The following is a 13,111-nucleotide window of genomic DNA, read 5'->3' as shown; positions in this document are numbered from 1 at the left end:
GAGTTTGAGCCAGCTCTGGGAGATGGTGAAGGACAGGGAAGCCTGGCGTGCTGCAGTTCAGGGGGTCACAAAGAGTTGGACACGACTGAGCAATTGAATGACAACAATCACCATCCTCAGTGATTTTGGAGCCCAAGAAAATAAAATCTGTCACCAGTACTTTCCTTTTTTTTTTAAATTAAGACCTTTATAATTGGTCCAATGGACAGAAATTCTATTAACACCCAATGTACTGCAATAGGAGGGAGGTAACAGGGAATACACGAACAACCAGGGACCAGGAGCCAGGCAGCCCGGATCTCAGTCCTGTGTATTCTCTTGGGACCCGTCTCTTACCTGTAAAGTGAGGACTAATTCTGGACTACCTCTAAAGGCCTTGACTTTTAAATCCTGGTCTACTTCCAGCCAGTCCTATAAAGCAAGATAGACCTGTGTATGAGAAGGCTCTGATCCTCTTGCTCCTCTGAACTCAGCCAGAAGACAGCAAAGCCTTCAGCTTCAGAAGCCCACTGGGGCTCGGTGTGCCTGGATCTGTGCTCCACTTCTCCCCACTCCATCCTAATCTCCAGCCACATGCACTCCGGCAAACATATGCTCCCTCTCCTCTGAACTTTCTAGGGCCTCATCTCCCTTGAATCTATAGAAATTGTTATAATCTATCTGATTGGCCTCCTTGCTCCATTAAGCTGATATCCTCAACCATCTCCTGACTCCATCATGCTTCTTCTCCCACTTCCAGCCTTTTACCCAAGAAGTTTCATGATATTGCTCAAGGAAACCTTCCCAGATTGGTTGATCCCAAGGCTGCCACATACAGTTGCACAGTTTGTGGACTGCACAAAGGCACCTGCTGAGGGGGCAAACTAAGGACCAGCATTCAGTTTGCCTTTTGTTGCATCATGGCTCAGAGCAGTGTTTACTGGAGGGACTCCCGTTTTCACTTTTTTAACCCCAAAGTACCACTTGCTACATGCCATAAGGAGTACATCTGCCCAGAGAGGGTTCCTTTTTGCTATTTTGTACTAAGTTTCTTTATAGACCAGCAATGTGGCCCCAGCTGTGACCCTCCTGCCCTCAATATTTTCCAGTTCCAAACCCAATCTCCCATCATCACACTATACTGACATATTTAATTGGTTCCTTGTAAAGTTGCTTGCTTTATCCCATAATACTGACAGCTGGGATCTTGCCTATGTTTCTGTCTCCTGGCACCTAAGAAAATGTTTTTTCCCTCACTCTGTTCAAGTTCAATGATAAACAAAGAGTTGAGGTTAGATACCAAGTAAAATCCAGGACCAGAAGGATCGGCAAAGCAGGGCAGGGGGTTGTGGGCTTCTTCTTTGTCAGCAAGGCTATGCTCAAGGCAGCCTAGACTGAGGCAGGGGGCTGGCTGATACAGCTTCTGGGGGGCCCTGTCAGCTCTGCCATCTCCCTCTCCAGGAAATGGGGCCAGTCCTATGCAAATACGTTCTTGCCCAGGAGTTTCGTTTTTTCTCCCTGGGCTCCTGGCACAGTGGCACCAACGTGAGTGGCTGTTTGGCAGGACAGAGAAGGGCGGGCTAGCAGTCCCGAGGCTCAGGTGACAGGGCTAGGCCCAGGAGACAGGGATGCTGACGGGGCTCTAGCTGCCCTCCTGATGCCAATCTCAGGCTGAAAACTCGATATTTCCACTTAGAACAAGAAACACAGGGGAGAAGGCTAGAAGAGGAGGGCAGTGTACCAGGAGTGCCCCCTGCAGGTCTCACTAGGTGGCACTAGATCAGGCGAAGGTGGCGCTGGGTGGGCGGGGATTTCAGGAGCCGCCTGGGTGGAGGATAATGAGAAGGAAGACCATAGCTAGCATCTTCCAGGTGGCGCCAGTGGTAAAGAACCCGCCTGCCAATGCAGGAGACTAAAGAACGCAGGTTTTTCCCTGGGTCAGGAAGATCCCCTGGAGGAGGGCATGGCAACCAACTCCAGTATTCTTGCCTGGAGAATCCCCATGAACCAAGAAGCCTGGTGGGCTACAGTCCATGGGGTCGCAAAGAGTCGGACATGACTGAGCGACTAAGCACAGCACAGGGGACTACGATCCCACAAGCTGAGTTGGTGGCCAAAAAAAAAGAGAATACTTTCACGTTCTGGTTTTTATGTAACAGTGTGCCTACATGCATGTTTACATGTATGAACATAGTAACTGCTTATATTGCTTTGCCATAGATGTTGCATTACCAAGGGAGTGACAAGATGTGTGAGTGTGACCACTTCTCTGCCAATATCCAACTCTGTGACATTCAGGAAACCATTTAACCTTTCTCACTTTTAGTTTTCTCATCCATAAATAGAGAAAATAGTACTTATCTCATAGGGTATCACCCAGGGTTTTTAAATGAGGTGTGTCTAGCTCAGAGCTGATACTCAAAGAATCCTTAATAGTAGTGTCAGTATTCAGAGAAGGCAATGGCACCCCACTCCAGTACTCTTGCCTGGAAAATCCCATGGACAGAGGAGCCTGGTGGGCTGCAGTCCATGGGGTCGCTAAGAGTCGGACACGACTGAGCGACTTCACTTTCACTTTTCACTTTCATGCACTGGAGAAGGAAATGGCAGCCCACTCCAGTGTTCTTGCCTGGAGAATCCCAGGGACCGGGGAGCCTGGTGGGCTGCCGTCTATGGGGTCGCACAGAGTCGGACACGACTGAAGCGACTTAGCAGCAGCAGTGTCAGTATTCTGTGCTTATGTGTCTTTCTCCCGAGCAACCACGTGCTTCTGGTGGGCAGGGACTTATTTCTGTAACTGCTCCCACCCAGCACATTACCTGGCACTTGGGCTCCATAAGAGTTTGTTGAATGAAGAGTTAGTAAGCCCTAACCTAGACTTTTTTGTTGGACATTTGGGCTCTTTCTAGACCTTTCACTGTTAACAAATTATACTCCAAAGCCCTTCTATTTACATTGCCTCATTCAATCTGCACACCCTGTGAAGTAGGCGGAAAGAGGCTATTTGCACATATCCATGTCCTGGAAAAGATGGAGCAACTGTGGCTGACTGAAATGGGTCACCTCGAAAATCAGTGACAAAGGTCAGAACCCCTGACCCTACCTCCCTTCCTTGGGTGGATCTCTTTTCTCTCTGACTACTTTCTTCTGGATCAGGGTGGCCTCTCTAAAAATGAAGACTGTGATGGCGGGCCTGACCAAGAGCCTGACTTGAACCCAGAAAACTGCCTCATGAGATAGTATTACTCAGCACTGCCTTTTCCATCTTGCCAGGCCATTCCAGGAACTTCAAACCTTCCAGCACCCAGAAGCCCGACTGGAGGTGAATCCCTGGGAAACCAAATGCCTAATTCCCAAACACATCAGGGCTTGTATTTTCTCAGAGCAAGGAGCTTCTTAGGAAAGAGCCAGCATGCCAGCTTTTCTTCTTCTTCTTTTTTTTTTTTTTTCTGAGGGGGTGAGGAGGTGAGCATTGAGTTGTCCAGGAGGAGGGACTTTGGCTAAAAATAGCTATGGCGTGTGGATCAGCCTCTAGTGGTACCCAGGACTGGGGAGGGGAGGGGGATGCTCTAGAGCTGTCGCCAGACTGGTTGCTGTGGAAACAGGAGAGGAGCAGGGGAGCCTGGGAAGTGGGGATGACACAGATAGCAAGTCCTAGTCAGAGCTGCCGCTACATTTAGGAGAAACAGCAGTGCTTGCGGCTCCCACCCTCCAGGGGTGCTTGGGGTGAGGGGGAGGCGGTGTCAGGGGCATGGACGCTACCCCCCAGGGGTCTCTGCTGCCGGCTACTCTCCTCTCCACACACTGTGAGTTGAGTTGCGGGGGACTTGGGTTTGGGCCCCTATTTCCAAGGCAAGTGGGGATTTGGGAAGAGCTGGTTACTGAGGGAGTTTTCATCAGATCCCCTTCCAAAAAATAAGCCCCCTTGCAGGCCAGCACTCTCAAGTGGGAGAAAGGGAGATTCAGCAGAATGCAGCAGTGGGGTCTTCTGAAAATGGGACACAGCATGCACGTGAAGTAAGGAGGAACAGGCTGGAGGAACAGGACTCTCCAGAGGGAAGCTGCAGAAACTGAGTCTTTGCTCCCGGGATGGAGGCAACCATTTCACACCTTTGCTGCCCCATTGAGAAAAATGCAGCCCCCACTTAAGGAAGATAGGAGACAGAACACAATCAAAGTGAGGCTCACCTAGATCCCTAGGGCAATGGAGGATGAGAGAGTTCTGGGGACTCTCAGACTCTGGGGTTTCTTCCCCACACATGGCAGAGAAATCTGCCTAAGCAGGCAGATTGGGGGTCAGATGACCTAAGACCTTGAGAGAACATCTGAAAGCCCACCTGGATGGAAGCTGGAATAAGTGGGCTCAGGTACTTTTCTGCAGGACCTGTGATCTCTAAGCCAGTCAGTGCTTGGAGATCACTTCTCAAGGATATCCTGAGCTGCGGGGAGAGAAAAGGACACTCACCACTGGGGGAGGGGAAGACCCTAACCTGCCATTGCACTGGGACTCGTGGATGTGTCCCTGATTCCTCCTGAAAAATAAGTATAGGGGATGCCCCCAAGCTCCAAGCCATCTTGTTTTGGTTTTTTCTCCTGCCCTCTACCCCAGCAACACACACACACCACACATACACCCACACCCACACCCACACAGCCTCCAAAGATCTACAGAACACCTCACTCCAGAACTTAAATTCAAGAGTGCTGGGTTTGGAGTTACATATCCAGGCAGTTTCTCCCCAGGACCTGGTCAAATGTCCAGACCATCTGTGATCCTTATGTCACATCTTTCCGTCCACCACTCTACTACAACCAGTCCAGGATTCCTTGGAATGGGAGAAGAGGATGATTCCCAGGAAGAAGGGAAGGTTGAAAAACCTTGAATCTTTATTCTTTACCTTTCCTTGTATGGGCCATACCTCCTAGGGGTCCCTAGATGCCTATGGAAGGGCTCTGGGTCTCTCTCTCTCAGGGCAGATTGCAGTCCAGAGAGCTGCTCACAGGGAAGAATTTAAAGCAAAATCAGGTAGGCTTCTCTTGGAATGTGAGATCTGGGACATATGGAGGGGGGCTGTTGTGAGGATAGTCAAGGGAGGTGGGAGGCTGGGGTGGGGAGAGAACTGAAGGGAGGAGAGAGGTAAATGTGGGTGCTTCAATCACTTATCTGAGTTAAAGGCTCATCAGGAGTAGGTTGCTAGAGGGTTACAAGCCTAATCTTGATGAACTTTGTGCTTCTTTTACCCTGGCTGTCCGTGTTGATCTCACATCCTCCGACCCTCCTGCCCATTTGCAGGCTGTCTCCACTGTGGAAATAACCCAGGGGAAATGGGGCTAACGCTACAGCTGCAATGACCAGCGTCAGTCCTCAGGGAGAATTCTCAGTGGGAATTTCCTAAGGTGGGAATGTTCAACCTTTGCCCACTGGAGATTTTTCACTCGCTTTCCACCACTTTCATTTCTCCTTTGTAAGCTTCTTGAGAGGAAGAAGATGTGTGGGGAGGGGGGTTGGGAGTAGAGTAAGCAAGGTCCAAAGAGGGAGAAATGGGAAAGACTTTCTGCGTCAGTTTCCTGGTGAATGGTAAAAGAGCCTGGTTAGCCGGCAGGCTGAAGGCGGAGATCAGGAATAAGGAGACTGCCTGACTTTAGCCTGGGTGGTGTGGAAGTGGGAGGCCTTTGGGCAGGGAGGGCTCTGCCCTGGAGAGGAAGATGAACCACCAGCTTTCAAGAAGCTCACAGCGTACAGATCTCAGGAAACTCCCTTCTTGCCCAGGGCCTTTTGCCTGAGGGTGGCCATGAGGTGCTGTACAGCCCCATTAGAGGCAGTGGGACCAAGATCTCTGTTACCACGCCCTGCCCTTTCCTTCTAAAATAATCAGTCATGCAGAGTGCGATCCAGTTCATACACCCTATCCCACTGGATCCTCACGATTTTGTGAGCTGCGGGTGGGGCCAGCTAGGGCTGTGTGTATCGTTCCCATTCTACCGATGCGGCAAGCCGAGGCCGAGAGGCAGCAAGGGACTCGCACAGGGCCACCCGGCCCCTGCGCGCAGGCCCGGAAGTCTCGGCCTCTCTGGCGGGTCGGCTAACACGGCCCACCTCTCAGCCCCTCCAGGCCCCGCGCCGCCGCCCGGGCCGTGACCTCGCCGCCCGCGGGCACGGCCATGGCTCAGGAGAACGCAGCCTTCTCGCCGGGCACTGAGGAGCCGCCGCGGCGCCGCGGCCGCCAGCGCTACGTGGAAAAGGACGGGCGCTGCAACGTGCAGCAGGGCAACGTGCGCGAGACGTACCGCTACCTGACCGACCTGTTCACCACGCTCGTGGACCTGCAGTGGCGCCTGAGCTTACTCTTCTTCGTGCTGGCCTACGCGCTCACCTGGCTCTTCTTCGGCGCCATCTGGTGGCTGATAGCCTACGGCCGCGGCGACCTGGAGCACCTGGAGGACACGGCGTGGACCCCGTGCGTCAACAACCTCAACGGCTTCGTGGCCGCTTTCCTCTTCTCCATCGAGACGGAGACCACCATCGGTTACGGGCACCGCGTCATCACCGACCAGTGCCCCGAGGGCATCGTGCTGCTGCTGCTGCAGGCCATCCTGGGCTCCATGGTGAACGCCTTTATGGTGGGCTGCATGTTCGTCAAGATCTCGCAGCCCAACAAGCGCGCCGCCACGCTCGTCTTCTCCTCGCACGCCGTGGTGTCGCTGCGCGACGGTCGCCTCTGCCTCATGTTCCGGGTGGGCGACCTGCGATCTTCGCACATCGTCGAGGCCTCCATCCGCGCCAAGCTCATCCGCTCGCGCCAGACGCTGGAGGGCGAGTTCATCCCGCTGCACCAGACCGACCTCAGCGTGGGCTTCGACACGGGCGACGACCGCCTCTTCCTCGTCTCGCCTCTCGTCATCAGCCACGAGATCGACGCCGCCAGTCCCTTCTGGGAGGCGTCGCGCCGCGCCCTCGAGAGGGACGACTTCGAGATCGTGGTCATCCTCGAGGGCATGGTGGAAGCCACGGGTGCGCGCGGCCCTGAGGAGGAGGAGCAGGGGAGGGGAGCGGGTGGGCGGGGAACTGGACCTAGAGGAGCCAGGGTGGACGAAGCAGGGGGCGAAGAGGGATGGGGGGACTGGTAGAGAATGGATGGAGAGGCTGGTAGAGGATGAGAGAGGCTGAGGTGAGATTCGGGACCTGGGTTGGGAGAAGTGTGTGAACAGAGTGATCCCCCAGAGAGCCGAGAAAAGGCAGGAATCCTCTTGAAGTAGCCCTGGCCAGGGCCCTGGCTGAGAAGTGCAAACAGGGGACGGAGAAGCCTGGTGCGCTGCAGTCCATGGGGTCGCTAAGAGTCGGACACGACTGAGCGACTTCACTTTCACTTTTCACTTTCATGCATTGGAGAAGGAAATGGCAACCCACTCCAGTGTTCTTGCCTGGAGAATCCCAGGGACGGGGAAGCCTGGTGGGCTGCCGTCTATGGGGTCGCAGAGAGTCGGACACGACTGAAGTGACTTAGCAGCAGCAATGACAGTAGCCAACCCAGTGCTTACTCCCTGCCCTCCACGTTTCCAAAGCACTTTACCACTCTGAGCTCATTTAATCCAAGCCCCATGAAGGACCCTGCTGAGGTTATTTCTCATTTTTGTGCTCATTTTTCAGGGAGCAGAATGCCCCAGTGAGAAGTTAAGTTGTCCACAGTCATAGGCTAAATAAGCAGTGGACACAGGCAGTCTGGCTTCAGTGTTTAGGGTGCAGAGTAGGAGGGAAGGTTAAGGTTTGCAATCTTTTTCAATACTAAGGGGTCCAGGCTTCTGGAATTTGATGGTTAAGGTTTTCTATGACCTCTTATTCCTAGCCTGGACCTTAAGGAGAGGTTGACAGCTGCTCGCAGCTCTACCTGGGTTTCCCAGTCCATCAAAAGGCTCAGTCTTCACCAACAAAGGAAACAGATGACCTGAACATTTCGAGCCCCTTTCCAGAAGGAATTGGCAATGTACCTGTAATGTCAGAATTTCCAACTCAGGCCTCCACAGTGAAAGGTTTGGGAGCAGGTAGGACAAGACCAGTGTAGCAGGACCAGCAAATGAGTCCTTTGATACTTGAGATCTAAAAGGGAGAGGGTATTTCCCTGGCAGTCCAGCAGTTGAGACTCTGAGCTGCCAGTGCAGGAGGTTGGGGTGGATCCCTGGTCTGGGGACTAAGATCCTGTATGCTTTGGTGGGGCCCAAAACATGTTTTTTTAATGGGGATAGAAATGGGAGAAGCTTGCAAGTGGATAACCCAAGGCCCACCAGGTGGCCCTGTGGCTGCTGCCTGTGTCCCCTGCTGGCTTATCCGAAGTTGGGGCCAGCAAGCACGCTCCACTCCGAGCCTGTACCACTGTCTGCCCCAGTCTTCCTCACTCCTTCCCCCACACCACACCCCGTTCCTTTCGCTTCCCCACTCACCCAGTTTCCTTTCCTCTCATCTCACCAGCTGGCACTCTTGCTGGTACCTGGGAGATCCCTGCCCAACCCTCTTCTCAGGTACCACCAGCCCCTCACCCTCTTCCTCGAACCCCCTCTCTCCAGGGTCACTTTTGTTTCCTCTTCCCCTCCTCTCCTGGACATTTCCTATGCCAGCCAAAGGAACAGAGAATACCAATGTCCCCACACTGGCTCAAGGTGGGGCTTTCAGTGTTAAGAGCCAGTCTCTGGTCAGCTAGTGTTCACTCTTCCGTTCTCCTTTGTTCAAAGGTAGATATGAGCTGAGGGGGATGTGAGAGACCCCAAGTAGAAGAGAAGCGTTTGCCGCAGTGGCTGTGGCCACCCCACAGGGAAAACAGGACACATGGCCATGGCAAGGAGTACGGGGGAGGGTGAGGTGAAGGAGAGAGGGAGGGGAGCTTATCGGATTTTTCTAGAGAGACAAAGTTGGAAAGGATGGTAATATTTTGGGTGAGAGAGTCAGTATCCAAAATGCTTCTGAAAAGCAAGTATAATGAGCCAAAAACCCAACAAGATGACATTTAAAAGGAATAAATATAAAGTTCTAGATTTAGGCTTAAAAAAAAATCACTTATGTAAGCACAGCATGGAAGAGCTCTGGTGAAAAAAGAACTGGGGGTTTTAGTTGGCCACAGGCAATGTGATGCAGCTTCCCAAAATGTTTATATAATGTAATCTTGGGCCCTATTAGCTAAAGATTCATGGGCAGAAGGAGAGGCAGTGAGCCCTCTCTTATGCGTGCATCAGGCCATGGTTGGAGTATTTATCACATTCAAAGTGCTTAAAGCATCCTCCTTGGCCGTTCTGGTTTGCAGTCAAGAAAGTAAAATTTTTGGAAGCCAGGTCACAGGAATGGTGAAGGGAGACAGATATTCAGTCTGAAAGAGAGAAGACATGATGAAACTTGAGACTCCTGCTTCCAGTTACTTGAAGGGGTGTCATAAAGCAAAGGAATGAGACTAAGGGAAGCAGATTTGGGCTCTGTATAAAGAACAACTCAAATGTTAGAGCTATCACGCAAAAGAAGGGATTCCTTGTGAGGTGGTGAGGTCTTAATCCTAGGAGGTAATCAAGTGCAAGCTAAATGCACATTATTGGGAATGCTCCAGTGGGGTACCCTGTATAGAGAGGCAAGTTAGACTAGATGATCTTCAAGGTCATTCTCAAAGTTAAGCTTCTCTGATTGGCATCTCCAATGGAGGGGAAGGGAGAATGTGGGCCAGAGATGAAGAGTTGGGGTAAACGGAGGGGAGGAGGGGTACAAGAATTGGGACGGAAGAGAAAGTAGACTGGACCAAAGGGGGTTGGGGGCCCTTGAAGAGGGCTACAGGGAAGAGTTTTAGGAATAGGATTGTGAAATGACACAGGAGAGGTAAGGCTGGGGCTGGGATCCCCTTGACCTATGCCCCTCCCCCCAGGAATGACATGCCAAGCTCGGAGCTCCTACCTGGTGGATGAGGTGCTATGGGGCCACCGCTTCACCTCAGTGCTGACCCTGGAGGATGGCTTCTACGAAGTAGACTACGCCAGCTTCCACGAGACCTTTGAGGTGCCCACACCTTCATGCAGCGCCCGGGAGCTGGCCGAGGCCGCGGCCCGACTGGATGCCCATCTCTACTGGTCCATCCCCAGCCGGCTGGACGAGAAGGTGGAGGAGGAGGGGGCTGGAGAGGGGCCTGGAGAGGAGGCGGAAGAGGAGGCGGGAGAGGGGGCGGGCGAAGGGGCTGGGGTTGACAAAGAGCAGAATGGCTGCCTGCCACCCCCAGAGAGTGAATCCAAGGTATGACCAGATTCCTTCAGACCCCTGTGGCAGGAGCAGACACAGGTACCTGGGGAGCTGAATATCGTAGGTGGAGAAGGAGTCCGGCAAGGTCCCTATGAATGCACCAAAGCTGGAGAGCCCCCTCAGAATCTCAGGTCTGGGATCCAACTTGGACGGGAGAGATCCTGATTTCAGGAGAATGGAGGGTGGGGATGGGTGAACTTACCCAGCCTGTCTGTGTTTGACCTTCCTGTCTGTTCATGGGTGGATGCGTGGACAGAAGGATGGGCCTGTGTGAGCCAGATGAGAAGATGGAAGCAGAGAGAGACAGCCAGTAGATAGATAAATGGGCTGACAGGCTGGTGGAGCGCTCAGGGCTGCCGCTAACTCACAGAGCATCTTTGTGCAAATTCTAAAAAGGCACCCTTTTCCTCTAGACTTACACCACCCTAAACCAGGGTGCACAGCTTGGGGAGCAGATGTGGGCTGCATTTTAGTCCCCACTCTTCTCCTCAGCCAGCCTCCCTGAGTCTGGCGCTTCTGTCTCACTGGACGCAGCAGCCCGAGCTAGCCCAGGGCAGAGAAAGCTGGAAGGGGGCAGGCAGAGAGGGAGAGGCTGTCCTCCTGCCTCCACCCTCACCACCGTGACAGGCTGAGGGCAGGCTGAGAGATTGCGAGGGCAGCTCAGTAGGGTGTGAAGGAGGGCTACAGGGAAGAGTTTTAGGACTAGGATTGTGGAATGACACAGGAGAGGTAAGGCTGGGGCTGGGATCCCCTCGTCCACGATGCAGGGAAGCCAACTGTAGGGGAGATGCCAGAGCTGGGGCCTTAGGGCCCTGGGGCTGGGCCTGGGCAAGGCAAGCCAGGGACGACCATCTTCTAACAGCAGAGGGAGACCTCAGAAGTGCCACTGCAGAGGCGGGAGGGGAGAGCAGAGTTGTGAAGAGAAGAACGAGGGGAGACATGGAGCTCGTGAATTCACTAGAGCTGGGACACGGGGCCCTCAGGAAACAAGACTCAGTCTTGGGGTACTGTGAGAGGGAGTCATTCACGTGGCTTACTGGGTGCCAGCTGGGTCCGGAGCACTGACCCAGGCATGTGTGGGGAGGATGGCCAGAGATCCGATTCCTATTCCGGAAATACAGCGCATGCACGTGGGAAAGACAGGGACATATGCCTTTGGCAACTGTTTCAAACCAAGAACCTGGGCAATCTCTCTGAGTACGGGTGGGAGGGCTCGATGATCAGAAAGCCGAGGACTGAGTCAGACCTAGAGAGTGACTTTAGCCAGCAGTTGTGAACTGGGGTGGGCATCAGGGTCAACCTGGAGGGCTCGGGGACACAGATGGTTGAACCTCACTCCCATAGTTTCGGACACAGTAGGGCTGGGGCAGAGACTAAAACTGCATTTCTAACACGTCAGGTCCTGATGCCAGAACAGGGACCACGCTTTGAGAAGCCCTCCCCTAAGCAGACTGGGGGTTCTGTCAGGAAGTGGGCATCAAGCTGAGGAGTCGCTGAGGATCCTTGGGAAGGAGACTGAAATATAACGGGTGGAGAATTGTGGTGGAGGGAAAGGGGACCCGGAAACCCAGGCTGAATAGTTTAACTCTGGACCCAGGGACTCACCCGTCAGTGAAAATAGGGCAGCGACAAGCTAGAGATGGGGTTTGGTGAAGATGAGTAGGCATAATAGATAAAGCAAAGCAGCTGGGAGGGCTTCAGGGGGTGTCCTGGGGAGGCAATGGGAGCTAGAGGAGGAAGGGCATCAGTGACAGAGGATGGAATCCCACATGGGACTTGAGGTAGGCTTAAACGTGGGAGAAGGTGTGAGAGAAGCGAGAGTCCAAATATCTGGGTGTGGCTGTGGCCTGCCGTTTGCCCAGCTGGGACAGGAGCCCCTGGAGACATATTCCCATGCCACGTGCATCCCCTTCCTGGCCTCATCTCAGTCACCAGTGAGGCCCTCCATCCCAGGATGATGAAGGGAGAGCAACAGCGAGTCAAGAAGGGGCAGAGACGGGAGGACCTGTGGCTGGGAGAGACGTGTGCACATGCGTAAAGTGCACCATCCCCAGCAGTGACCTCCAGCCCTTGGCCCTGGCTACATCCCACTCCTGAACTTTTAATAAAAGTCTGAACTCCTTGGTGGGGAGCACCCCACGGTGCTGCATTCCAGGCTGCGAAGCTGGGGTCCTATGAGACGCTGTACCTCCTGGAAGCAGGAAGGAGCCATGCCAGCTCAGAGAGGACGTCTTTGCCGCAGATCAGGGTCACCTGGGCCACCATCAGTCAAAGATGAGGTCCCTGCACCCTGGCATCAGTTGTTCACAAAAAACAAATGTTGGGGGATGGAATGGGGTGTGCTTTTGGTTCAATATGCTGAGACAGCTGGAGTCTGGATAGACGGGAGGGGACTGTTGGTGCCCATACTTGCTCCCGTGGGAGTTCACCCACTAAAAATGAACCCACTGCAGAGAACTGAGGCTGGACGGGAGGCCTGAGACCCTGCCGCCCCTCTCCTCATGTTCAGCCACCTCTCAGGGCCCTGCTGTGTGCGGCTCGGGGAGTCTGGAGACCGGGGTTCAAGTCCTGACTCTGTCACTACTTAGTTCTATGACTCTCGGCAAGTCGCGTCACTTCTCTGGGCTTTGGTTGCCCCATCTGTAAAAACAACACTTGGCAAACTGGTAATGCTCAATAAATGTTTAAATCACTGAGTTGAAAGAGATCAGAGAATCCTTAGGCACAGACAAATTCTGGGAGCCCCAAGGGCGCGGGAGGGGATGGGGGGGCAGCCAGGAGGAGCAGGGGGTTTGTAGGGGCTCCTCTGAGTGCTGTCCTCCCACCACCCAGGCGGCTGTGTTCTGGGGCTTCCATTCTGCTGCTGTCAGA

The 13,111-nt window shown here is 53.5% G+C and overlaps 1 protein-coding gene across 3 annotated transcripts; it reads left to right on the top strand.

Annotated features, from left to right (window-relative positions):
• Positions 1 to 2,409: 2,409 nt before the first annotated feature.
• On the top strand, positions 2,410 to 12,936 carry KCNJ9 (potassium inwardly rectifying channel subfamily J member 9). 3 transcript variants are annotated; one of them, XM_005203546.5, is made up of 3 exons: positions 2,410 to 3,785; positions 6,084 to 6,991; positions 9,873 to 12,936. In XM_005203546.5, exons 2-3 carry the CDS (start codon positions 6,142 to 6,144, stop codon positions 10,238 to 10,240), a joined length of 1,218 nt encoding a protein of 405 aa, XP_005203603.1. In that variant the 5' UTR covers positions 2,410 to 3,785; positions 6,084 to 6,141; the 3' UTR covers positions 10,241 to 12,936. The 3 variants fall into 3 exon arrangements, with proteins under 3 accessions (XP_005203603.1, XP_024845473.1, NP_001180173.1); XM_024989705.2 differs by having other exon boundaries at positions 2,410 to 5,005; positions 5,273 to 6,991; NM_001193244.1 differs by lacking the exon at positions 2,410 to 3,785 and having other exon boundaries at positions 6,142 to 6,991; positions 9,873 to 10,240.
• The last annotated feature ends 175 nt before the right edge of the window (positions 12,937 to 13,111 follow it).

This window comes from Bos taurus, chromosome 3, assembly GCF_002263795.3.
Source record: "Bos taurus isolate L1 Dominette 01449 registration number 42190680 breed Hereford chromosome 3, ARS-UCD2.0, whole genome shotgun sequence".
NCBI lineage: Eukaryota > Metazoa > Chordata > Mammalia > Artiodactyla > Bovidae > Bos > Bos taurus.
This window is presented reverse-complemented; position numbering and strand designations above follow the sequence as displayed.